The sequence below is a fragment of the Cervus elaphus genome, chromosome 12 (genome assembly GCF_910594005.1).
Source record: "Cervus elaphus chromosome 12, mCerEla1.1, whole genome shotgun sequence".
NCBI lineage: Eukaryota > Metazoa > Chordata > Mammalia > Artiodactyla > Cervidae > Cervus > Cervus elaphus.
In genome coordinates this window covers 14,256,248-14,283,209 of record NC_057826.1, presented here as the reverse complement: position 1 = coordinate 14,283,209, position 26,962 = coordinate 14,256,248, and the positions used below count along the sequence as shown (strand labels likewise).

The 26,962-nt window shown below is 52.7% G+C and overlaps 1 protein-coding gene across 5 annotated transcripts in view; it reads left to right on the top strand.

Moving 5' to 3' along the window:
• The window catches only part of TMEM63C (transmembrane protein 63C), a 73,592-nt gene that overhangs the window by 25,536 nt on the left and 21,094 nt on the right, over window positions 1-26,962 (top strand). For 4 of the 5 annotated variants that reach the window (XM_043920401.1, XM_043920399.1, XM_043920396.1 and 1 more), the window contains 8 exons: window positions 11,508-11,642; window positions 12,088-12,253; window positions 12,775-12,854; window positions 13,220-13,301; window positions 17,653-17,690; window positions 22,707-22,849; window positions 23,958-24,006; window positions 25,764-25,872. In XM_043920401.1, the coding sequence (XP_043776336.1) occupies window positions 12,104-12,253; window positions 12,775-12,854; window positions 13,220-13,301; window positions 17,653-17,690; window positions 22,707-22,849; window positions 23,958-24,006; window positions 25,764-25,872 (651 nt within the window). In that variant the 5' untranslated portion in view covers window positions 11,508-11,642; window positions 12,088-12,103. The remainder of the gene's footprint in view (window positions 1-11,507; window positions 11,643-12,087; window positions 12,254-12,774; window positions 12,855-13,219; window positions 13,302-17,652; window positions 17,691-22,706; window positions 22,850-23,957; window positions 24,007-25,763; window positions 25,873-26,962) is intronic. The other variant, XM_043920397.1, reaches the window with a different exon arrangement.

Sequence of the window (26,962 nt, the reverse complement as noted above, 5' to 3'; positions counted from 1 at the left end):
TGGGCCACTCCAAGGGCCTGGTCCCTGCACCCTCTCCACCCTCTCTGCTCCACTGACAAGCTTGAGTGGGAGCTGGTCACAATGAGGCCACTCAAGGGGGGAAGGAAAAGGATTTGATGCCAAAGGATGAGGAGAAGCTGATTGTATGTTCAGTTCAGTTCAGTTGCTCAGTCGTGTCCCTCTTTGTGGCCCCATGGACTGCAGCACGCCAGGCCTCCCTGTCCATCACCAACTCCTGGAGTCCACCAAAACCCATGTCCATTGAGTTGGTGATGCCATCCAACCATCTCATCTTCTGTCGTCACCTTCTCCTCCTGCCCTCAATCTTTCCCAGCATCAGGGTCTTTTCAAGAGTCAACTGTTCGCATCAGGTGGCCAAAGTATTGCAGTTTCAGCTGCAGCATTAGTCCTTCCAATGAACTCTCAGGACTGATCTCCTTTAGGATGGACTGGTTGGATCTCCTTGCAGTCCAAGGGACTCTCAAGAGTCTTCTCCAACACCACAGTTCAAAAGCATCAATTCTTTGGCTCTCAGCTTTCTTTATAGTCCAACTCTTATATCCATACATGACTACTAGAAATAGCAAGCCTGCCTTTTTGAATAGGATTTTTTTCTAATTATAAATAATAATATATGCTTATGTTTAATGGTTTTTCAAGTTCAGAAAATACTTTTCAAATGCTAGTGAAAGAAAATAGTCCCACCACCCAGTGATAGCTGGTCTTTTTCTCTACAGGTATAATTTTGGTTTTTTATACCCCCGCCCCTGCCTTTCTTTCTGAACTGAAATCCTCTAGTCCGCCATCGTCACAGCCTGCTGTTCTCACTGCCTACTTTGTGTTTTCAGCACAAGTAGGGCCTTGTCCCTCCTTCTCCCTGTGTGTTGCTGCCGCTGCCTGGCTCCCAGGGGCGGGGTCTTGATGACATTCCCACCGCTGTCTCTCCCCCGCCTCCAGCCCCATTTGGACACAGTTATGGTGGCTCCCTGACTTCCGGGCCGTAGGCGAAAAGGCCTGGGCTCTGGGTGGGGGTGCAGAGTCTGGAGAGCAAGAGAAGGAGCCTTCCCAGCAAGCAGAGGGACTCCTGCAGGGGGTGGGGGGCACCCAGAGGGAAGGCGGGTGAAGGGGCAGTCGGCACACTCCACTGCAGCCCGGGTCCTAGTGGCTGCAGCCTCCCCTGGCTGTGCTCCAGCGCCCTCTGCCCCCGAAGCCTCTCCTCCCGGCTAGAGGAGAGCCCCTGGGGTGTAGTAGAGATCCTTGGGGGAGGGCGGTGCTGTCTTCCTGAAGCCCAGAAATACAGCCTTCCCCAAATGGGCAAGGCAGCTCTCTGCCCGCATGGTAACTTCAGAGGTCATGTGATGCGGTGGAACCAGACCCTCAGACTTCAATTCTGCCTCTGTCTCTCCCCAGCTGTGTAGCTTTAGGCCCATTGCTTGATCTCTGTGAGCCTCAGTTTCTCTACCTGGAAAATGGGGATACTGACACCCACCTTTTAGGCTGCCGCCTCTGACCTGGCTTGTGAGGCATGCGTGTTGATTGGGGGGACAGGCATGCGAAGGCAGCAGGGCCCTGTCTTGCCCTCCACAAACATCCGTGTCCTCTCCTCCCCCTCCTTCTTCTGAGGATTTGTCACGGGCTGTGTCCACTTGGGCCTGGAGTCCATCCCTGGGATTCTCTGTCAGCTTTTTCTCCTCTCCATTTAGCTTCTGTCTTTAGCCTCCTGGGAGCTTTGTTCCTGTCTCCTGGGATGTTGGCTGTGTTCTCTGCCTTGAGGGTGGCACATGGAAAAATGGTTGGGAAGGGGGCTGGGGAGTCGGCTGTCTTGGGCTCAGGTCCCACTGCTCGCTGGCTGTCTGAACTAGGCCATCACTTAACTTCTCTGTGCCCAAGATGGGATAGTAATAGTACCTCCCCGTTGTTAGTACAGAAAGCAAAAACCACTCTAAGAACCTTAACCAAATGGAATTTAAATCAGGGAATTACATATCATAAAATCACCAGGAGGGTTAGAACCTGGGTCTTCAAAACAGAGCAGAGCTGATTTAACTGCTTCTGAGCCACAGCCAAGGTGGGACTACTGGAGCCATGAATTCTGTGTTCTCTTTCTTGCAAGCCAGGACCTAGGAGCCTCTGCAGCCTACCCCACAGTGTCCTCTTGCCCCTCCTCCCTGGGAGCAAAGACGGCATTGATCTGCTGCAGAGACCTCCTTCCCCTCCTCAACACTGTCAGCAGAATGCAGCGAGGGCAGCGGGAAGATGCCTTCCGCCTTATAAATCTATCTCCAGTGCATCTAAATCGATGGAACTCGATCTCTATTTAAAACCCCAGCTGCAAGGGAGTGTTGTAAATGTAGTTTTCAGCTTTCTAGCTTCTGCGATACAGGAAGGTATACTAGAAAGAGGAGGGAATGAGTGCCGAAGGCCATCGACCATACCCAACAGGCAATCTGATAGGTTTGTTGTTAACCCGGTTGATGCATTAAGAGACTTGGCACAGTGCCTGGCACACAGAACTCACTCAGTAGCTGTTATCTGGTGTTATTGGGCCAGGGGTATTGTCGAGCACCGCTCACAGGGCCCTGGCAGAGAGAAGCATACCCAGAAAGGAGCGGCCGTGTGGCGCTGTCCGTGGTGCTGAATGCGCTGCTGATCTTAGCAGGAGAGACGGCAAAATGGAACCCCCAAGCCACTCACCCCGTGCTGGGGCTGCTGGCTACAGGGGTGCTGGAGGGGACATTTAGGGGCTTCTGAATGAAGGCTGACCTTAATCCTAGAAAGAGGATAGCAAAGGCAGCAACCCACATTTGGGGTGTTTATAAAAGGGCTTCCCTGGTGGCTCAGATGGTAAAGCATCTGCCTGCAATGCAGGAGACCCGGGCTCGATCCCTGGGTCAGGAAGATCCCCTGGAGAAGGAAGTGGCAACCCACTCCAGTACTCTTGCCTGGAGAATCCCATGGACAGAGGAGCCTGGTGGGCTATAGTCCATGGGGTCGCAGAGAGTAGGACATGACTGAGCAACTTCCCTTTCCCTTTCACTTGATAAAAGGGAGAACTGAACAGCAAGAAGTTAAGTAGTAGTTAACAAATAATAGAGCCAGGTCTACGCCAGACCTCCTGACCCCAAATCACATGCTCTCTCTACTCTGTGCTGTGACATGGGGAGCAAGACTCAGTAACCAACAATGTGCCATGGGGAGGCAAAAATGAATGACTCGGGTCATTCTGCACACTATGCAAAACATGTGCAAATCACCTACATTTTATTTCTCGCCCCAAATGTGGCCGTGGGTAAAGGCCCATGTGTCTTTCACCGAGGCCTGTACATGCTGGTCATTGTGGGGGAACCACAATGATGTAGGTGTTGCCATCAAGGAGCCCACAGATTTGTCAGGGGGAATCGGCACCTCTTGTGCATGGAAAACCAGAAGAAGCATGCCAGGCAGTGCTGGCAAAGGCCGGCTGTGTAAAGACTAGGCACAGGGTCTAGCCCAGGTCGCTCACTGGAGGAAGGCCTTGAGCTGGACCGAGGGGCTGTACTGCAGATGAGACCAAGGCCCCAGCCAAGGCCAGGAAGAAGTGGCTCAAGCTCGATCAGGGCAGGAGGAGCAGGCCTGAGACTCATGGGGACAGGACAGCAGGCAGGCATGGTGGCCCAGGAATAAGTGGCCAGGCCATTGACCTCTGACCCAGGGAGAAACGCAAGAGTTTGGGGATTCAAAGGACGAGGTGGTGTGGGTCTCTTTAGATTTCTGGCGAACGTGCCACTGACTCAGAATAAGCTGGGAGCAGGGGAAGGGAGCTCTCCTGAGAGATGAATATAAGGACCAATCTCATAAGCTGCCCCATAGTGACATGACTTTAGGGACATTAGCTGCAGTCCTTTATCCCCAAACCTCCTCATCCTCACTCCTTATTTAGGGGGAGTCAGAAAACCTTTTAGATCTTCAAGAACCCCTTATCTAGATCAGATAACCCTAGAAATCTTAAGCTGCTAATTCTCTTTCTTGGCTGCACATAAAAATTGACTGGAGATTCTCATATCTGAAGTCTGGAGTGGGGCGTGAGTCTCTGGATCTACTTAACACCTTCCGGGTAATTCTGGTGTCCCCCACCCCCCAGGCTGAGCATCGCTGGTCCATGCCCAAGAGTGCTGGATGGGGAGCCAGAAAACTCAAGTTCTGATCCCAAATCTACCAACTTCCCAGTGCGTGTGTGCTAAGTGGCTTCAGTCGTGTCTGACTTTGTGGACCGTGGCCCGCTAGGTTCCTCTGTCCGTGGGATTCTCCAGGCAAGAATACTGGAGTGGGTTGCTATTCCCTTCTCCAGGGGATCTTCCCGACCCAGGGATCGAACCTGCATCTCTTCCTGCATTGGCAGGTGGGTTCTATACCACTAGCGTCACCTGGGAGGCCCAACTTCCCCACACTTAGGCAAATCTCTTACCCTGCTGGTGACCCATTTGTAATGTTGGGCAAACCATCCTTAGTGAACTCGCTCAGTCGTGTCCGACTCTTTGCAACCCCAGGGACTATAGCCCACCAGGCTCCTCCATCCATGGAATTTTCCAGGCAAGAGTACTGGAGTGTGTTGCCACTTCCTTCTCCGGGGGAATCTTCCTGACCCAGGGATCGAACCCAGGTCTCCCCCATTGCAGGCAGATGCTTTTTCCATCTGAGCCACCAGGGAAGCCCATCCTTAGCTATGAAGATATGAAGAGACTCAAGGGCAGTTCAGAACAAGGAAGGACTTACTGACACTTAGGGGAAGATTCATAGCCAGCTGGCATGGTGAGGAGGGAGACACGGGAACCAGAACCTCACTGTAACAGCCGTTCCCCTCCTCCCTGTCCCCCAGAGTAACCCCCAGTGGTGAGAGTGATCCTGAGCTTCTGTCCTGGAAGGGTGGGGGTGGGGGCAGAATCTGAGGGCGGAGGGCAGGGACAGGATATAAGGAAAGACCCAGAGAGGAAGGGGAAATAGGATAGGAGCCCAAGGCCAGGAATGCTATGTTTTTTGGTTTTTTTTTTTTTTTTTAAGTCCAGAACCATGGAAAATAATCTTTCTTGTTGGGAACAAAAGCTGTTGAATTATTGAAGAGGCTGAGAAGGCCAGATGGCAGGAGGGTGCAGGGCAGGAGCTGTGGCTTCATATGCCCTGGTGGGGAAAGGCTTGGAGGAGAGGATCGGGGTGGCTCCCCACCCACAGTTCCTTCCCCTGGGACACTGCAAGTAGCTGCAGTGATTCTCATCTACCAATCAATGGCCAAGCCCTGTGGACTAGTTCCTGAGAACTCAAGGGGATCGCAGAGCAGAGTCAGCTCAGGCTGCAGGCTGTGTGGGTGTAGGTTGCACCTCTGGGACACCTGGAATCCAGGCTCCAGCCTGGTCCTCAGGTACCTCCCAACCAAACCCCTCATCTTACAGACAGGAGGCCAGAACGGGGAAGACACCTGCCTGTAGGTGGCCCAGAGCCCAGCTCTTCTGGGATCCCTCAGTCCACAGTACCTTCCTCTGCCCCACCCTGAGAGACTGGACTGGGAAAGGCTCTATCTCTGGACGAGGGCTTAAGCAAGCTCATTTCCTCCCCCTGACTCCTGCCCAGCTCTGCCAGCCCAGCAGAGGCCCAGAGGGTCTGGGGGTATCAGAGCAGAGGGTTATGAACTGCCTGGGTTCAAGGGCCAGGTCTGCCATTTACCAGCATCGTGACCTTGGGTGAGTTATTTAACCTCTCTGAGTCTTAACTTTTCTCTTTCATCTGGGGGTGATTCTAGTACCCTTGGGTACTTCTGAGGGTTACATGAGCTGGTATTATTTTCCTATAATAAGTGCTTAATAAATGTTAGCTGTTAATAAGACTGGCCCCTTCTAGGGCTTTCTGAACCAGCTAAATTCTGGGACTCGGGCTCCACCACAGAGGACTTGGGGCTTCCCAGGTAGCACTAGTGGTAAAGAACCCGTCTGCCAATGCAGGAGACGTAAGAGACATGACTTCGATCCCTGGGTCAGGAAGATCCCCTGGAGAAGGGAATGGGAATCCACTCCAGTTTTCTTACCTGGGAAATCCCATAAACAGAGGACCCTGGCGGGCTATAGTCCATGGGGTCACAAAGAGCTGGACACGACTGAGGAGCATGCAGAGAAGACTTGGCCTTGAGATGGCCAGCTCTCCTGGAAGGAACCATGGCAGAAGGTGCTGGCCTGGCTGGTTGGGACAGCAGGAGCTGAAAGCAGGCCACGTCTGGAAGCCTAGAAGTGATGATGGGCAAGAGGAGTAATAAAGGCAAAGCCAGTTCAACTCTGCCGAGGCCTGGGGCTGCTGAGCCTCCAGCTGGTGCTACTGGAGACTCAGTTCAGTTCAGTCACTGAGTCGTGTCTGGCTCTGCGACCCCATGGACTGCAGCACGCCAGGCTTCCCTGTTCGTCACTGACTCCTGGAGCTTACTCAAACTCATGTCCACTGAGTCAGTGATGCCATCCAACCATCTCATCCTCTGTCGTCCCCTTCTTCTCCCACCTTCAATCTTTCCCCGCATCAGGGTCTTTTCCAGTGAGTCAGTTCTTCGCATCAGGCGGCCAAAGAATTGCAGTTTCAGCTTCAGCATCAGTCCTTCCAATGAACTCTCAGGACTGATTTCCTTTAGGATGGACTGGTTGGATCTCCTTGCAGTCCAAGGGACTCTCAAGAGTCTTCTCCAACACCATAGTTCAAAAGTATCAATTCTTTGGCGCTCAGCTTTCTTTATAGTCCAACTCTCACGTCCATACATGACTATGGAAAAACCATGGCTTTGACTAGACAGGCCTTTGCAGGCAAAGTAATGTCTCTGCTTTTTAATATGCAGTCTAGGTTGGTCATAGCTTTTCTTCCAAGGAGCAAGCATCTCTCAATTTCATGGCTGCAGTCACCATCTGCAGTGATTTTGGAACCCAAGAAAATAAAGTGTGTCACTGTTTCCATCGTTTCCCCATCTATTTGCCATGAAGAGATGAGACTGGATGCCATGATCTTAGTCTTCTGGACGTTGAGCTTTAAGCCAGCCTTTTTACTCTCCTCTTTCACTTTCATCAAGAGGCTTTTTAGTTCCTCTTCACTTTCTGCCATAAGGGTGGTGTTATCTGCATATCTGAGGTTATTGATAGTTCTCCCGGCAGTCTTAATCCCAGCTTGTGCTTCATCCAGCCCAGCGTTTCTCATGATGTACTCTGCATATAAGTTAAATAAGCAGGGTGACAACATACAGCCTTGACGTACTCCTTTCCCAATTTGGAACCAGTCTGTTTTTCCATGTCTGGTTCTAACTGTTGCTTCTTGACCTGCATACATATTTCTCAGGACGCAGGTCAGGTGGTCTGGTATTCCTATCTCTTTCAGAATTTTCCACAATTTTGTTGTGATCTACACAGTCAAAGGCTTTGGTGTAATCAATAAAGCTAGAAGTAGATGTTTCAGGGTGGGGCAGAAATGGAAGGCGAGGAAGGCCTCACACTTTCCTATCAGATAAGATATGCAACTGATGGACCTGAGACTCCGGACTCACCAGCCAGCCTTAACATCCTCTCTCGCTGCCCCTGCTCAGTCCAAAAAGCAAGGCTGACATTTACTTTTCATGTCCAGGAAGAGCAGAACTAGCACCACCCACAGGCTGCAGTTTGAGGATCTGGTAAAGTCCTTCCCTCACTCTCCATCACTCCTTTTGCCTGTTGCAGAGCAGAGTAGGGGGAAGGAGACTAGGAATGGTCCAATCTGGGCTGCTCATCTCACAAATAAGCTAATGACAGTGATCTCGGTGCTGGCTCATTTTGAGCACATAGATTCCCAAGCACCATGTGAAGGGCTTTGTATAAATTATATTGTTTCATCCTCACAGTAACCCTGAGAGGCGGTTCTGTTATTATCCCCACTTTCCAGATTTGGAAACTGAGGCTCAGAGTGGTGAGGTCACCATCCATGGTCACACAGCTAGCAAGGTGTTTCTGGGACTTCAGCCCTCTGGCTCCAGAGAGATGCCCTGAATAGCCAGCGTCCCTGTGCTCTGCTGTGAAATTCATGCTCAAAGAGAAGAGTTCCCTGATGCCTGCTGCACCAGGCAGATTGGTGCCCCTGTTCTGTGCTCCTTTAACAGCCTCGGATTTGGAGTTTTATTATTTCAGGGGCTGATGCTCTGATCGCCAGAAAACTTTCTGTCCTGTTTTTCACATACAAGAGCTAGCTCTACCTCCAGAATGGTTGTCTTCTGGAAAGAAGGGAGGAGGAAGGTCTGGGCATGGTGTAGGTATGAGGAGAAAAGGTTGGGTGCCACTCCGTGTTTCCATGGCAATGCAAGAGCCTCCCTCATTACTGCCTCTGCTTGCTGCTGAGAAAGCTGAGGACGGTAGTGAGGTGGGGGTGAGGCTGTCTTCTTTCTTTTCCTTCCTCACCTCCCCTTTGGGCTGGGCTGAGATAAGCTGAAAGCCCACACCTGACCCAACCTTGCTGGCTAGATTCCACCCCACTCTAAATTTAGAAGCTGGAACCTTGTAGCTGGGTCCTCCCAGGCAGAATAGCAGCCTGGGCCAGGCTTCTCAACAGCATTCCTCTCCCCGGATCCCAAAGGCTGTGAACTCCCTAAAGAGGAGGAACGCATGTTTGTAGCTCCAGAGTCTGCACAGGGCCTGGCGAGAGTAGATGCTCAATGAATTCTTGTTGAATGAATGAATGAACAAATGAAAGAACAGACCAGCGACCCGTCTGACACTGGAGGCACGAGTATTCATTTTCAGTTTCCCAAACCTCTGTGCTCTGTCTCCGCTCTGCATCTTTGCCAGCTCAGTTTCCTCTGCCCATGCTTCCCCACCACACTCTGCTGTCCTGGCACAGAGGTCGCTTTCCCACAGAAGGTTGTGCAGACTATCTGATGGCGAGTCCTCCCCACGGCCCCGGGCTATGGGAGTGCAGGAGGGCAGAGGCATGCGCCTCGTGTGCTTGTGTGTCTCCCCAGTGAGCCTGGGAGCCTCATGCAGGTGGGAGCCATGTCTGCCAGGCCCCTAGAGCCTGGCAGGATGCCTGGCTTATAATAAGTATGCAGTCCTTCTTTCTGGAAGGTTGAAACGGAGGGAGAGAGGGGGCGGTTCTTTCGGAATAAGAGAGACTAACGTAGTGGAAGTTGATGAGTAAAAAGAACAGCATCCAGAACTCAAAACCCTCTTAGATCCAGATGGGAACCAGGGCTCTTCACAGCCCAGGAATCCCTTCCCAGGCTCATCACACACAGCATCAACCAAATAACAAGAGTCTCGAGTCCTTGTGGTTGGACAGCCTCTCACCAAGCTCTTTCACATCCTTGGCCTGGTTCCAGTCCCCAGAAAGCCCAGAGAAGGGCTTATAAATTGTTCCCCTCCTTTAAAAGGCGCTGGGCAACTGGACAGCCACATACTGCCCTAAGTGAGCTTAGACCCTTACTTCATGCCATATGCAAAAATTAACTGAAAAACGGATCACGGACTTTGATGTAAGAGCAAAAACTCTGAGACAGAGAAACATCAAGGAAAATCTTTAAAATCTTGCATTAGGCCAAGATTTCTTAGACACAGTACCAAAAGCATGACCCATAAAAGAAAATTTGATACATTGGACTGTCAAAATTTGTGACTTTGGCGCTTCAAAAGATACCATGCAAAAATAACAACAAGCAAAGTCTGCCCTGCTGAAAAAAAAAAAAAAGCAAGATGGCGAAAAACTATTTTCAAAACACGCATGTGATAAAGAAAGAGCATCTGGAGCTTAAAGAGGAGGAGAAGGGGTCTGGGGGAGGGTGCCACCAGCAAAGACAGCTTGGGTTCCTAAGTCTGGGGGACTCGCCACTGCGTCTGTTCTTTGCAGCGCCCCCGCAGCTAGGTTGGGCCACCAGGCCTGATTGGGAGGCTCCTTGGAGAACTGATTCAAGTAGGCAAAATCTCTCCCCTAGGCCTTCAGACTTCATAGACGTGCCTGCCTCCTTTTTCCACCTGCTTCCTCAACAAGGGCTCTCCCTAGTGGCCACCGGCAGAACTGTCATTTCATGCCACAGCTGACCCAGAGCCCAGGAAGGCTGAGATGCCGGCCCCATTGGCCAAGAGACCCCAGCAATGCCATAGCTTCTACTCTGACTCTCCAGCAGATGGCTTACTGTTTAAAATATATTGTGCTCAATATAAACTATGAATAATTGTGCATTTGGCTAAACATGTTAGTGTGAAAGTGTTAACCAGTGACCTGGGGTAATAAAATGGTGGGCAACCTAGGCAGAAAGAGAGGGGAGCAGAAAGTAGGAAAACCCAAGATCTGTCTCCATACCGGCCACTCCCATGTCGTGTCTCCAATCTCTGCTCTGCACTGCAGACACGCAGCCCGCCGCCTGCCCAGCATGCCCACGACCCAGCCCCCAGCCCCCCGCCCTGCACCTCCCACCCAGCACGTCCTCTCTTTCCCACGCAATAGCAGCACCTCCAGTTTTCCAGTTGCTTAGTCCACAAGCCTTCATCATCCTGGACGCCTCTGTTTCATGCTCCTTATTCAGTCTATCAGCAAATCTGGTTGGCTCCACCTTCAAAATATTTCCAAAGTCTGACCCCCTTCTCACCGATTCACGGCTCCCATCCCAGTCCAGGCTTCCACTTATCTCTTGCCTCAGTTCAGTTCAGATCAGTCGCTCAGTCGTGTCCAACTCTTTGCGACCCCATGGACTGCAGCACGCCAGGCCTCCCTGTCCATCACCAACTCCCGGAGTTTACCCAAGTTCACGTCCACTGAGTCGGTGATGCCATCCAGCCATCTCGTCCTCTGTTGTCCCCTTCTCCTCCCGCCTTCAGTCTTCCCCAGTAAGATCTCTTGCCTGACTTGCCACAGATTCCTCCCAACTGAACCCCCACTTGCCCTCACCCCTACTTAGTCTTCGTACAAGTGACCCCTTTAAACTATGAGTCACCTCATGTCACTCCTTTGCTCAGGCACCCCCACACCCTTCACACCCCCCTGTCCAGCCACACTGGCCCCTTAACTCTTCCTTGCTCCAGGCAAGCTTTCACCACCACACAACACCGAGCCCCCCCCGCCCCCCCCCGCCACTCAATCCACCAACCCCAGGCTTTTGCTCTGCCTGCAGCGCCCTTCCCGCACAGCCAGATGGTTTGCTCCCTCTTCAAGTCTTTGTTCAGATGGCATCCTCTTTGTGAGGCCTTCCCTAACCACCCTCTTTACAATCCTAACCTCACTCCCACCCCGGAACTGTCACTCCCCACTAGAATTCCTTAAGGGAGGGGGGTTTTTTTGGTCTTGCTCACTATTAGTCTATCACAAAGCAGTTGTTCACCAAACATTTGTTGAATGAACAAGCCTGCTTTTCTTGAATGGGAGTGAAGAATCTCTAGGGTGTGATGTAGTAGTCTGGAGCCAAAACAAGTGATCATTTCAAATCGGAGCCACTGTGCAGATAAGTCCAAGCAGCTGCTGGTTACCTCCAGTTTTCACTCACACTTTCTGCTCTTACCTAGGCCTGAAGAATGCGGATGCCCCTGACAGTGAACTCTGCGTCTGAGTCTCAGGATCACTGCATTGGCTCACGACCCTGAAAGGGTGTTGATCTCTCTGGTCAAGTTCGAGGTGGAATAGTCCCTGTGGTGTGCCAGGTACTCTACATTCTTACATTACTTAGTCTTAGAAGTGATTTGCCTTTCCTGGAAACTGGACCAGAGAGTCGTAAGATGATAATGACAATTGTTAATGGCCGTGTCTGCACAGGTGTCCCGTGATGTGATAGTTCTCTCCTCTAAACTGAATATTTTCTCCCTGAGACCTTTGTGAGGTTTGTTCAAGAAAAACATCACAGAGGTAGAAGTAGAAAGACCCACTGGATGTGCGTTTACCAATGTATCTGGGCTATTCTGCCATCTCAGCCCTGGGTTTGAGGAAGTTGGTTTCTTACAGGACAGGCCTGCGTGCCATCTGAGGGCTGAGCTTGCCTTGACCAGTTATAAGCTCAGCGCACCCCTCCCAGCTACCTGACAGGCTTCTGTATCTTGCACAGTGTGGGGGGAGGGGGGCCTCATGTCTGACCTGGGGACCCCTCTCCAGCAGGGAGCCTCCCAGGATGACTGTCTTGCCGAGCAACGTGAACATGGTGGGGAAGTCCCGGAACTTCACGGTGGATGACTGCTTCAGCTCTCGGAACACCGTCCTAAAGGGGCAGCCCTTTGGGGGTATCCCTACTGTATTGTTCCTCAACATCACTGTGTGGGTGGTGAGTGCTGGGCACTGTGGAGGGCAAACACAGGGATCTCACCCGGGGCACATGGTCCAGCTTTCCCAAGGGGTACATGGGGCCCCAGCTGTCTGTGGACACCAGCCACAGCGGCGGGAAGCAGCTGAATGTCAGCCTGCCCAGGGCAGGTGCACCTTGGTGACGAGGGGGCTTTGGGTATAGCCAGATCCCTGATTCTCTTTCTTGCACCCTCTTCTGAAGGCCCCCCTTGGCCAGTGCCTTTGAGCCTCCCATCTGGCCCCTTGATGGTTTCTTCAAAGAGTCTTCTCGTCCATTGTTCTAAACGTGCCACCTTCATTCAACCAACTCTGAGCAACCACTCTGTGCCAGGATGCTGCTGGGCACTGGGCCTTGAAAAAGGCATGATCCCTACCCTGAAAGAGCTGGCCACTTAGAGGGGAGCCCCTGGGGCCCTCAGGGACAGTCTTCCCCTTGGGAATGCAGGGGTGAGTCGAGGGGAAGGCATCTGTGAACCCTCTTGCCCCTTTCCTGGCCCGCAGGTCATCGTCTTGGTTTACTCCTTCCTCCGGAAAGCCGCGTGGGACTACGGGCGCCTGGCTCTGCTGATACACAACGACAGGTGAGGAGGGGCTGGGGTGGGGATCGAGCTTCCTCGGGTCATGTGCTGCCGTGGCCAGGGCGCGGCTCGGACCCGCGCCCAAGCTGCACAGGCGTCAGCAGGTGGCATCTCGTTACCACCCCCGCCCCGCTCATCCCTCCCAGCACAGAGGTGACTTCCGGAGGGCAGCCCCCTCTGGACCCAAGGCCACTCTTTTCTCAGGTCTCAGACATTCTGGATCACGACTCCCCAAGAGGCCCAGAGCTGGTGTGTCTGCTCCTGGGTGGGAGGGGACCCTGGTCCTCCACCCCGGGAGTGGGCAAGACAGCGAGGCAGGCGCCTAAGAGCCTTCTCTCCTTGTCCACCTCCCCTTTCCTGGCCGGTAGCCTGACCTCACTGATCTATGGGGAGCAGAGCGAGAAGACGTCCCCCTCGGACATCTCTCTGGAGATGGAGCACAGGGACAAGGTGGGTGCTGGGGCGGGGCCTGGGCCGGGGAGGGCGGAGCCTGGGCCCGGGAGGGCGGGGCCTGGGCCCGGGACGGCGGGGACGGGCGTGCTGGCTCTGGACTGGCGGCCCCGGGACGCGCAGGAGGCATCGGGCTCGTGAGCAGGGGCCACACCAAGCGCTCCCGGCAGCATGACCTTGGACAAATGCCTCAACCTTGCCAAGCCTGTTTCCCCACTGGAAATACAGAGATACTGACCCCAGCTGCCTCCTAGGTCGCCAAGAGAATGGCGGTGGTTAGGGCACAGAGGACAAAGGAAGCAAGGGGGCCCGCCACACGACGGGGCGGAGCTAACGTGCTCTGGGTGGCGCTCAGGGGTGGGTGGTCTTGGGCGGAACTCAGACGAGAGGTCTGGCTTGCCGTCTCCACCGGCTCACCTCCCTCTCACCCATGGCCCCCACCCAGACAGCCCCAGGGTCACCCACAGCCCCGAAGTCCAATGGACTCTCCTCGGTTCTCCTCTCATCTCTCAGAGCTGCCTGAGCCTGTGGGCCACCTTCCCTTCTTGGACAGAGGAAAGCACTTCCGGCTGCTTCCGTGCAATCCTGCTGTCTGGGGTTTCCCTCTGTTGGTGCCTCCTCCACGCCGGGAGACCCCCCAGCCCCAGGCTGTGTCATCCACACTCACTCACGACTTCAGTTCTACACAAAAGTGAAAGTGAAAGTCACTCAATCGGGTTCGACTCTTTGTGACCCCATGGACTATACAGTCCATGGAATTCTCCAGGCCAGAATACTGGAGTGGGTAGCCTTTCCCTTCTCCAGCGGATCTTCCCGACCCAGGATCAAATGCAGGTCTCCCGCATTCTTCACCAGCTCAGCTACCAGGGAAGCCCAAGAATACTGGAGTGGGTAGCCTAGCCCTTCTCCAGTGGATCTTCCCGACCTAGGAATCGAACTGGGGTCTCCTGCATTGTAGGCGGATTCTTTACTAACTGAGCTATCAGGGAAGCCCCCAGTTCTACATGGATCCCTCCTAAATTCCTATCTCCAGCTAAACCTTCCATTTATCCAGTGGCCTTCAAAATATTGTAAGGGCGTTTCAAATTCAATATGCTGTGATTTCCCCCACCACCACCACCACCCATCCTTGGACCCTTGGTCTCAGACTCTTCCCATCATCCACTCAGGTACATGTCATTGCTCTCATCCAGGCCCCTGGGCATGGCCGGCTTGTCACCAAATTGTGTTGCTTGCACCTTCCCAGTTTCGTTTCTAACCACCTCTCCCACCATCCTGCAGTCCAGCCTCCATCAATCTTTGGCTTGGATGAGCATGGTAGCCTCCAATCAATCTCTTTTGGTCCACACATGCCACCTACTCCATCCAGAGTGAACTCCATGAACAGGGACACAGGGCCCCCTGTGTAAGCGTTCAGGGGCTTCCTAATGCTCTTGGAATCAACTGCCATGGGCTCGTGGTTAGGCCTCCCACCCACTCATCCGGTCTCTCTTTTCCCTGCCAACTGCCTTGCCCTCCACCGCACTGGCCGTCTTTCCGACCCTCCTTCTCGCCCCATGCCCTTCACCTGCTCTCCCCCTCCCCACTGCCCACTCCCCACTGGCCCCTCTCTGGCTAACACACCCACGCTTTGTTCAGGTTTCAGCTCAAGCACCACTTTCCCGGGATCCTTGTCCGCTCCACCTGGATCCCGATCTCTTGTGATAGCCTCATAGAAAACGCTCTCCTTTTCTTCAGCGTTTTTAGCCCAGACTGTGACAATTCCCCATTCTAGTCAGTCAAGTGTGCCCGCTTCCCCGCTTGAGACCTGTAGTGGTCTCACGTACCCGGTCCACCCTGTCGTGTCATTAGTATCTGATACGTATTTGCTGGAGGCAGTGAGTAGGTACAACCCTATTCCTTCCATTTTCATCCCTCCGAGAGACCCGGTCCCTTTCCTTGCCAAGACCTGCCCCGGCCAGGCTGGGAGCCTCAGACAGTTCATGTCCTGGAGGTTTCCTCTCTCGAATGAGGACAGTCTCGCCCACCTTGCAAGGTGATTCTCAGATCTACCTTTGGAAACATCACTTTGGCTTTGTAGTGGCTTTTTTCTGCACAATGAGATTTTATTTTAAAAATATCTAGAAGGTAAATCACTATGGCAGCAGTGAGGCAGTCAAACAGATGAGGGTGGAAATTGCACACAGAGGGAGAGTGTGGTGAGGGGTCCCAGACAGGTGGCGAGCCTCTAGCCTGGCTGAGCGGCATGAGTGAAGCCAGCCGGTCTCCCCATAGCGTCGCGAGCAAGTCAGGACAGGCGTGGCAAGATCGGGGAGGATGGGGCCACCAAGGTGGGTCAGGACTGACCACCGAGACTCAATCTTGTCAGCTGAGCTGGCTCCTGGGAGCCTGTGACCATTTCCTCAGGGCGGGGAGAAGAGAGAAGATACGTCTGCTTCTCAGGCCCGCAGTTCAGCTGCTAAGTTTTCAGAATGGTTTATGCCTTTCAGAGCTGTGGTGTGTATGCAGGGGAGTGTGTGTGTGTGTGTGTGAGAGAGAGAGAGAGAGAGAGGGAGACAGAGACAGAGAGAAGGGATCCACACATGGTCACTCACACGTCTCTTCACGAGTGTAGAGACTACACTTCTATTCATGACCTCTGCCCCTTCACTGGTGGTCCTCCGCTCCACATAACCACTAGGGTCCGTCAGCAAACGTACCTGCTGTCTTAATGAACTGCGAGTTGGCCCAGCGGTGGGTGGTGGGGAAAGACTCTCCGTGTGGGGAGGGGTGGCCAGTCTTGAGAGTCAAGCCCAGTCTTGTCTAGCAATGCACCCCCTGCCTGGGACTTTCCCAGTCGCCGCTGCCTCCATCATACCCTGTCCCCCTTGCTCTGCCTCATACGCAGGCTTTTATCCCTGTTTTAGTTCCCTAGGTCATAGCTAGGGGAATGATTCCCCCGATAGGCATTCCCACTGTCAACCCACCCAACACAGCGAGGAGGCCTGGAAGGTGGGCCTTTACACCAAGGGTAGCAAGGCACTTCCTTTTTTTCATGTTTACCAGCCTCTTGTTGCTTCCTTTTGGGAAATGTTCAGTTGCTCAGGTGTGTCCGACTCTTTGTGACCCCATCGATTGCAGCATGCCAGGCTTCCCTGTCCATCACCAACTCCTGGAGCTTACTCAAACTTATGTCCATCAAGTCGGTGATTCCATCCAACCATCTCATCCTCTGTCGTCCCCTTCTCCTCCTGCCTTCAATCTTTCCCAGCATCAGGGACCTTTCCAAAGAGTCGGCTTTTAGCATCAGGTGGCCAAAGCATTGGAGCTTCAGTTTCAGCATCAGTCCTTCCAATGAATATTCCAGTGAATTTGCTTTCAAATTGACTGGTTTGATCTCCTTGCAGTCTAAGGGACTCTCAAGAGTTTTTTCCATCACCACATTTCGAATACCTATTCCCTAATCCACGTGGTTCAACTGAGAGGGGGGCTGCCCAGTTCACTGATGTGCTCGTGACCCAAATGGGGTCAGTCAGGAACTGCAACCTTTTCTAAGGTTTTGGCAAACCCTCTGGAATCCCAGAAGCAAGCATGCATCAGAGCGACTTAACCAGCTACCACATCTGGTGGCTTTTAGAGCCACGGCCCTCTACCCATCTTACGCACACAGTTCCCAAGCTGACTCCCTCTCCAGGCTTCCCCTCCCGCCGAGTCTCTGGCCAAGGCCACCTTTTCCCTTCACCCGGGAACTCCAGACAGCAAGACCCTGAGAGAAAGGCATAACTGACAGGACTCTCAGGTGCAGAAGAAACCCAGCGCAAGCTTACAGTTATAATAAAAGGGTGATGTGTGGCTTGAGTGTGGGGAAATTAGGAGAAGTGTCTGTTTCAGGTCCAGCTGGATCCAGGAAGTCCAGCATTGCTGCCAGGATCCCTCTCTGGTCCTCCCTCATCTGACTGGGCTTTTTTCTCAGGCAGACTGCTGCGTGTGGCATCAGAGACTCACCAAGCCCCTCCAGGCTGCCTGGTGTTGACCGGATGCAAGAACCCAGAGGAAGCCATGCCATATCAGTCCCCTTAAGAGCATTCTGTTTGGCCCCACTTGGGTCATGCCCCTGTTGGTCAACTGGCAGAAGCCTTCTTGAGGGACAGCCCGCTGGGCCACATGCCTAGGGGAGGGGCATTTCCCAGAAGGAAGCAATGAGGGACAAACAGAAAGCAACTGATGTCCACGCCGAGTCCCTTCTCTCCCTCCAGTCCAAGGCCCCGCCTCTAGGCCCCCACTTCCGGTCACAGGATGCCCGACTTCCAAAAAGACATCCCCCTCAGCTCTGAGTGCTGGCTTTCTCACACTTTCTCTCCTTTTCCCCCAGGGCTTCTATTCCTGGTTTTTCAACACCATCACCATGAAGTAAGTGCCTGAATTTTCTGAGCTGTGGGGTCTCATCTGCGGGAGGGTGGGGGGCGGGTCTCCTTCCTCACAGGACCGGACCTGGGGCCCGAACTCTGTGTCCCAGCCTCCACTCCCCACTCCCGGCTGCCCACTGCAGCCTGGCCTGGGGAAGAAGATGCTTTCCAGTTTGTGAAATGGGAACTGGAGGGTGCCCGCGGCCCATTTTCCCTCTGCCACAGTTCTCAGGAAAGGACCCCTTTCACAGGCTTGTAAAAATGCTTTTATGAAGGCCACACGAGGAAAGAGAAGTCCTTCCCACGTGTTGTTTGCTTTTCTCCTGTGAACGTCATTCCTCATGTTTGCCAAGATGGAAAAAACAAAAGCCACCGGAGAGAAGGGCAGGCTTTGTCTCCCAGCCTCTATGCCCACTCTGGAGGGATAACCCCTGGCCCACCGCATCTTCTGGACCTTCTTAGTGTCAGACTCCCTTGGCAAGGAGAGAGACCCCCAGGCACCTGTCATCTCCTGATTGCCTCATCCCAACCAGACGCCTCAGCGGAGCAGAGCAGACTCTTATCAGAGCTCTCTGTTTCTACTGCATGAACACATATGTGCACATACACTTACTCGTGTGCACATAGCTGTCTCCATCTCAGAGCCCTGTATGTTCCTGTGTGCTCCCTAAATAGCTCCCATCCAGCCTGCCCTTCTTGTCCTTTGACCCCCCTCCTCTAGGGTCCAGCCTTGCCTGGGATGCCTGCCGTAGGGGCTGCCTAACTGCTCCTCAGAGGCCACTGCATAGGGGCCCACCTGGCCCTGCTCATTTGGTTCTTTGCCAAGGCTCTTAGAGCTTCTTCCATCGTGTGTCTCCACGTCCACCATTCAAGAGCCTTGCTGGGAGCATTCAGATGTTGCCCCCAGACCCCATCTCAAACCACACGAGCTACACCAGGGCACCTCTCTTTCCCCAGACTTGGGACCCCCACAGAGGTGCAGGGCATCCTGACTGGCCCTTGGGAATCCAGAGCTGGCCTTGGGACTGGCAGTCTCTGGTGTTTGAGCCCCAGCCCTGACGGAGGACTCCCCATGGCCTTGGCCTTTTGTCTTCCTTCATCTTTCACCAGAGTCCCCAGGAAGTGATACAACTAGTTTGTGTGGGGGTTGGGACTCTTAGCCCCATGTTGGGGGAGTGGAGGGAAGACTTTTATTTCTTGGCACCTTCTCTAGTTTTGCTTTATTTTCAAAAGCATGCACAAGCTTGCATAAATACAGTTTCACTAAGAGAAACATAAAAGTTCACCTGCAGTCTCTCATCCATTTCATGACCCTCCCCTCCTGCAGAAACCAAAGTCCCAGGGTACAAAGCAGTCTAATAAAAAAAACCAAAGGTTAACCAGAGACCCACGACACGGAACTTCTCACGGGAAGAGCATAACTGCTGTGCAAAAGGCATTTGGGAGAGTGAGAACTTAATTCCAATGTGGGGGTTCAGAAGAAGCATGGTTTTGAGCGAGGCCTTAAAGAATGGGAAGAATTTTGGTCATTGTGGTATGGAGGGCCCAATCAGAAATTAAGGACTGTGGGGACAAAGATTTGGAGTGAAGATGGCAGAGAGTGTCCAGAGATGGTAAATCTTGTGGTGTGCCAGAAGCAGGAGTACATAGAAAAAGACGAGATAAAAGATTGGGCCGGAAGGATCAGTGGGAATCTTGACTGCCATCCCGAGAATCCTGGCTTTTGATTTAGAGGCAGCAGAAAGACAGTGCCTGTTTTTGAGCAGGAAAACTCAGGATGATGTCTGTTTGTAGGCAGGAGTATGAGGGGTGAATGGCAGTTGGAAGAGTCCAAAGGCAATGCAAGCAGCTAAGAAGGCTTTCCCAGTGTCCAGGTGAGAGGTGGTGACGACCAGGGCATTGTCGTGGAGGAGACATGGGGAGGGAGGCTCTGGGTGACTGTCAATGGGTCATGGTTTCCACCTGGCTTCCACCTGGTTAGGAAAGAGGGAGAAGTCAAGGTCTTGTTTCTGGGGAGGACGGTGATACCATTAGGTGGAAGGTGAGAAGATATAATGAGTTGGGAAATGGATAACACAGAGCCAGGGCGAGCATGGGAATTGATGGTCAAGCTATTGAAAAACAGAAATAAAGCTTAGGAGAAGGGTTGGAGCTAGAAATTTAGACTTGGGATATGGGAGTTCAGAGGTCATGGTTGAAGTCGTGGGAGCAAATGGTTCACCCAAGGGCGCAAAATCAGAAAGGGCCCAAGGGAGAGAGTGGCTGGGGCAGAGGGAAAAGGCAACATCCTTTAGGGCAGCAGCTCGCTGTAACCAGAGAGGCGTGAGGCTCCAGACAGGGTGCAGCCTCCAACCCTGCGAGCTGGACTAGAATGAGCGCTCAGGAAAGGACGTCGGCTTTGAAGACTTGGGTCTCCCCTGGGAGGGCAGGTCCGGGATAAGGAGACGTCCGAGGAGTAGGGGCTGAGAAAGGAAGTCACCTTTTTTCAAGATGTGGGTAGGACAGGGACGTAAGGATATTGGATGGAACTCGAAGGGAAGCTGGTGAAGGAGTAGATGCTTGAGGAGCTTCTCGGGTTTTTCTAAGACTGAAAAATGGGCATCTGAATCTGGCTGTTGTTGAAAGGGAAGAAGTCGGGGTGGCTGTAGAGAGAGGAGGTGTTAAAGGTGAAAGAGAAGGACGCCAGGTGCAGCGAGTCTCCAGTAAGAGGTAGAGGAGAGGAAGCGATTCGAGCAGAGACAAGAATTAATCATGAGTAGGAGAGAGGGTGGCACCTGAAATGTCGTGGGGGCCGCACTTTAAAGAGCAGTGGGAAGAGGACAGAATTGAATAGAGGAATATAGATAGGCTCAAAAATTCAGGCTTCCCTTGGAACTGTAACGTAGGCTGCTGAGTATAACCTGGGTTTTCCCACGCAGATGGAGCAATGAGCCCAGTAGGGGCAGAGGGAATTGCCAGCCCAGAAACGAAATTCTTGTGTTCTCTGTCCCGTCCAGCCCTCTGCTCTCGCTATCTGATTGAAGGCTCTCACCCTGCCTCAGGCACACTATTTATATCATGTGAGCAGATCTGGGCACCACAGGCCTGCAGGGGGACATTCCCCCCATTCTCCCTTCTCACCACTCCTCACTCACCCCATTCTTGGGATTTAATTCTCAAATGCAGGGCAAGAAATATTTTAACAGCTTGAAGTTAAAAAAAAAAAAAAGGTTGGGAGCTCTAAATAATTACTGAAATGGTAATATTGAAAGCCTTGAAGATATGTTGTTTGTAGTGTTGTTGAAAAATAAACCTGAATATTGGGCTGGATGCTATAAGTTGCACCTTCAAGTCTGATCAGAGGGCAAGGGTGATTAAACTATGGTACGTCCACCAGTGCGGGGGGTGGGTGTGCACCTTGGGGCTAAGTGTGAACTAATTACCCACAAACAGGCCACTGTCACCATTATTACTGTGCAGTCGTAAAAATATTTAGACAAAATGTTAAACTGTCAGAAAACACTTAAGATTAAATGCTGAATGAAAGAAAGTGGGGAAAAAAGTGAAAGTGTTAGTCACCCAGTTGTGTCTGATTCTTTGTGATCCTATGGACTGTACCCCACCAGGCTCCTCTGTCCATGAAATTCTCCAGCCAAGAATACTGGAGTGGGTAGCCATTCCCTTCTCCAGGGTATCTTCCTGACCCAGGGATCACACCCAGGTCTCCCACATTGCAGGCAGATTCTTTATCGTCTGAGCCACCAAATGCTCTTTACACTACAGTCACTAAGTTAAACCACTAATATAGTAAGAAACTAAAGGAAATTGACCAAAATGATTGTCTTAGGTTTGATGAGATTGTAGGTGAATGATTTTCTTCTTTCAGATTTTCCAAAGTTTCTATTGTAAGCATATGTTGCTTTTAAAATTTTTGATTGGAGTTAACACATTTGCAAAGACATGCCTAAAAAATAAATGTCCTGCTCAATTATCACAACCTCCCTCCTGATAAAGATTAGAGCCTTGCCAAGACCCCGGAAGCTCTCCTCCTGTTCCCTCCCAATCTCCTAGCACCTCCCTGCTCTTCAGAGGGAACCAGCATCCTGACTTCTAACTCTTCAGTTCAGTATTGCCTATTTTTGAACTTTGTATGTGAAATGATATGGCATGTATTGTTTGTGTCTGTCCTCTTTCACTGACATCACATTTGTGGAGTTCAGCTGTGGTCATTCATTTTTCCTTCTATATAGTATTTCATTACATGTATGTATAATGTGATGTATATAGCTCACTGCACGTATATTTCAATTCTTGTGTCCATTCCACCTTTGACAGACATTTAGGTTGTTTACGGTTTGGGGCCGTTACAAATAACGCATCTCTGAGATTCTCATCCTTGTCTCTTAATGCCCAGGTGCATGTATTTCTGTTGGTTATAAACCTAGGAGTGGAATTGTTAGGCCATAGGGTATACATATAGTCAGTTTCTATAGATAATGTCAACTCTTATCCAAAGTGGCCATGTCAGAGTCAGTACCCATGAGTGTGAGAGAGCTCCCAGCACCCTACACCCTCACCAGCACCTCCTCCCAGCACTTTCCTCACCAACTTTCCAACGCTGACCAGTCCGGCAGTACGGAGTGATAGCTCATTGTGGTTTTAAGTAGCCCTTTTTAATTTAAGGAGCAGCTTTTTCTTTTTGAAAAATAGGATGAATCTTGTTATCACTAACGGTTTGTTCAGTGCCTGTACCATGGCAGGCACTAGGAATGTTTGAAAAAGCAATAAAAGAGGATATCAATGCCTGATTTAAGAGTGCTTCTGGATTCCCAAGTGCGTTATCTGCAGCCTCTTTGATACGCCTGTGAAATTCAGTGAAACCCATTTCGGGCCTAACAAGTTTTGAGAAGAGGGATGTTTCTGAAGATGAAGATGCGGGCGTGGGGTGGTCATCTCCTCTCCCTCTGCTCCCTCCGCCCCTGACCTGAGTTGTGGCCACACTGGCTCCTGAGCAGTGTCCCCATCTCTGTGTCTCCTCCAGGAACGAAGATCTGATTAGCAGGTGTGGAGACGATGCCCGGATCTACATCATGTTCCAGTACCACCTCATCATCTTTCTGCTCATCCTCTGCATCCCCTCCTTGGGCATCATCTTGCCCATCAACTACAGTGGAGATGTTCTGGGTAGGCAGAGCTCTGTGGACCCTGGGCCCGGCCCGCTAGGTCTAAGAGGCAGCCTGGCTGGCTTGGGCATCTTGAACCCTAACTTCTAGTTGCACTTCTCAGGGTTAGTTATGGGACCTTAGGCAACCCGGGCTTCCGGTTCCCTCAAGTGGAAACCAGAGGTGATGCCTCTCGGGGTACCAATTTGGCTCGGGGTACCAATTTGGCCCAGGGCCTGGTGCAGAGAAGGAAGAGAGTAGTAATTCAGTCTAAAACCAAATGTTTATCCATGATGCGTGGCCCACACTGTACCTGGCCAGGTGTTCGTGGAGGCCTTGTTATGGCATGTGACCCACTGCCAAGATCCCTGGACCAGATCTCTCGCTGTACCCACTCTGGTGGACGCAGTGTTGTAGGGGCAGAATTTCTCATCTGGAGTCCATCGACATTTCTCCTAACAGGGTAGATTTTGACAAGGTAGTGTGGTGGGTGAGGGCTTGGACTTCAGAGACTGAAAACGGTTCCCCACCGTTTACCCACGTCTGCTTCCCAGAAGATTATTTCATCTTACACAGTGTCCCCAGGCCTCGGCTTCCTCAACAGTCATAGGGATCGAGAGACAATGCATGTCACGTGCTTCGCACGCGGCCTGTAGTGCGTGCTCGGTGAATAGCAGCCAGTATTTCACTAGTGAGTGCAGAGACAGAGCTGAATGAGGGCCGTACAACTAGGTGGTGTGTAAATGTCCAGACGGCAGCCAGGTGTACCCTGATCGCACAGGTTTCTAGCTGTTTCTCCGCAGCCACTCTTGCTCGCGCTCACTCACTTCGTCTTGTCTGACTCTTTGTGATTCCATGGACTGTAGCCCGCCAGGCTCCACTGTCCATGGGGATTCTCCAGGCAAGAGTACTAGAGTGGGTTGCCATTTCTTACTCCAGGGGATCTTTCTGACCCAGGGATGGAACTCTTGTCCCTTGCATCTCCTGCTACAAGCTCTGGGAAACTAAAAGGAAGCGCAGGATGTAGGCAAGCGTTTCTAGGCCCCAGGCATTCACTCGGGAACCCTAAGTTCTGGTGCCCAACCAGTCAAGGAGCCAGGCTTGAGGTTGGCAACTTTCTTCTCTTTCAGACCGGGATAGTCACTTTGGCCGGACCACCATTGTCAATGTCTCCACAGAGTAGGTACCTGATCCTCTTACCTCCCGTTCTACTGGCTGGGTCAGGGGAGGGGGTGGATGTTGGTGGGGAGAGGTGGTCCGACGGTGAGTCCAAAACATGGGCTCCTCTTTCCTGACGAGAAAGGCCTGGTTTCTTTGGGAACCCAGGTCCCAAGTGGGACGCCAGACACTGCCTTCTCTTCGTGAGGAAGTGTTCTCGCTGCCTCCGCGTCCCCATCTCTGTCATGGATGGAACTAGCTAAACCAGTCACTCCTGAAGTCTCAGCAAGGTGGTCCTCTTTGCTTGGTATGTCTAGCTCCCGATAGGCAGAAACACTGTAGTAAATGGAGGTTTAAGGTACTGCTTCCTCTGACCACAAAAGAGTTCAGGTCAGGCCTCAGGGAACTGAGTGAAGGGCAGACCTGATGCCCGGGGCTGCGAGACTGAGGAACCAGAGGAGCTGGGTTCCTGCCCCGGCTCTGCGGTTAGCCAGCCCTGGGTCTGGGGCAGGGCGCCCTCCTCTGAGCTTCATCCCTCGTCCGTGGTGGGGGAAAGGCTGTTGGACACGAGCTCTAAGGCCCGTCCAACCCTCGTGGTTCAGGAGCCTGTGGGCGTTAATGTCAGCCAACTCCTCTGGTGGCCAGAGCAATCTGCAGGAGCCAGACACGGCCCTGCTGGTCCAGCCAAGACAACAGGCCCCCCAGGGCTCGTAGCCGGCTTCCCGACAGAGCGGAAGCAGCCTTTCTGGCAGGTGTGAGTGGGCGTGCCCGCTCCTAACCCCAGCTCCCTTTACCCCACCCAATCTTCTGACCCCGCACCCCTGCAAACCCCACCAAACTCCAAAAGCAGCAGAAAGGCTGGGCACCCTCTCGCCAACTCCGTCCCGGCTGCTGGCAGCGCCAGAGCAGAGCTTAACCAGCTTCTCCCCAGCCAATCGCTGGTGTAAGTGTGGCGCCCACAACTTCCAACAAGAAGTGAAGTCTGATAGGGCGGCCAAGAGCCCCTTCAACTTTCCTAAATCCAGAGAGTTGGAGTGTCCCTCAGGGACCATATCACCTTGGCCTCGCTGAGAAAACTGAGGAGAGAGGCATTTAGCCAGATGGGGAAAGTTAAGTGAAATGCCAGGCGGAGGAGGTGGGGGGGACAGTGATGAGGAGATATTTTGAAGCCAGGCAGCCTCTCTGTCCTCAAACTGCACCAAATAAGGCGGGGCCCTGTTTCTGAGCAGCCTTCCTAGCCTGGTGCCTTGGGACAGCTTCATGTAAGTGCGGAGCCCTGGGACCTAAACCCTTCCTGCCCCAGGGAGGTGAGCCGAATCTGCAGGCCCTCCTTCCTCCAGGCCTGCTCTGCTTGGCCTCGTGGTAGACTATGCAGTGGTGGGGGGCGGGGCGGGGCAGGGGGCAACAACACAGTATGAAGAGTGTAAGTGCTTCTGCAGTTCTGGGCTCCCCTCCTGGGACCGCCACAGCCAAGAGTGGCCTTGGGCAGGCACTCTGGCCCTTGTTTCCCTATAAGTAAAGTGAAGACATTCACAGCACGATGCTCACATGGTCCAAGAGTCTAGTGAGAAAATATACACAGAGCATCTGCTCCCACCCTGGGTCTGGCATATAGTGAGCACTCAGTCAACGCTAGCCTTCATTCGTTGGAGCGGACAGCCCCTTCTCCATCCCCTTCCAAGGTGCCTGAGTGTCTGGAGGCACCAGAGGGTGGCCCTGGGGAGGTGGGAGGGGTTGGGGGTGGGGGTCTCATGCCTCCCGTGTCTCATTCTTGGCAGGAGTAAGTTCCTGTGGCTACACAGCTTCTTCGCTTTCTTATACTTTATCACCAACCTCCTCTTCATGCTGCACCACTGCTTAGGATTTGTGCCCAGGAAAAGCTACGCGGTGAGTAAGTGAAAAGAACTACCAGGACCATGCCCTCTCACCTAGAGCCCCTCTCAGCCCCCACCAGCCAGACCATCCCACTCCCGGCCTTCAGAAGCATCCCAGCTTGTCGTGGTCTGCACACCTCTGGGGGGCAGTCCGCCCGAGCAGGGAGACCTCTTCTGCTTATCCCTGGGAATTGTCACCTGGCACATCTGTCGGGGCTGTGAAACCACTGAGACCCTTCCAAACCAGCTGGTGAATAGCTGCCCCCAAGTACGTCCTCCCGCTATACCCCTGCTGCCCGGGACCCTCTCCAGGGACCCCTGGACCTCCCCACCACTGGAAAACTGAAGGCTTAACTGTAGTAGGGGGACCTCCACCCTCAGCGGCCAGTGCCCCCAGTGGATAGATACTTTGACTACTTTGCCTACTCTTGCGTCCAACTCCTGGCCCTTCCACCATCTCCCTGAGGTCAGAAATGCATGGGCTGCCTCTTTGTGTCCTCACTGTCTTGGTTTGCCTTTCTCCCATCCCACCTCCCAAGCAGACCCTGAGACAAGGATTTGAGTAGCGTTCACTTATTTGGGAAGTGATCCCAGGAAGGACCACTAGGCAGGTAGGGTCTCCTAGCAGGAGGGAAGATGGCAGATAAAAGAGAGATGGGCTCCTTCAAGCCATCCATCCTAAAGGACAGATTCCCTTTACCACACCCCAGAACACAACTGCACACACCTCTGAAAGGTAACCCAGAGTGTCTCAGCCTGCCAGGAGGCTTGGGCACTCCTGGCCCATCTGGACTCGGCCACATCAGCTTTCTGTCTTGTCACCAGAAGCTTCCAGACTCTCAGACTCCCCTCTCTAGCAGCACAGTTTACAGATGGCTGCCTCAAAGCGATGGTTCAGGAAGTCCTGTCCCACTCACAGAGCAACATGTGAACTTTGAAGAGCTTCCCCATTCCCTCCCCACAGTCGCGCTCATCTTCCAACTCCCCATGCCCAGTCTGATGATAGGGATGGCCCCTTGAGGTGGGCGTCACGTGGAACATGGAGACAAGAGGTCAGCAAGACAGCATGAGCTTCCCCTACAGACCATGGAGCTCTGGTCCTC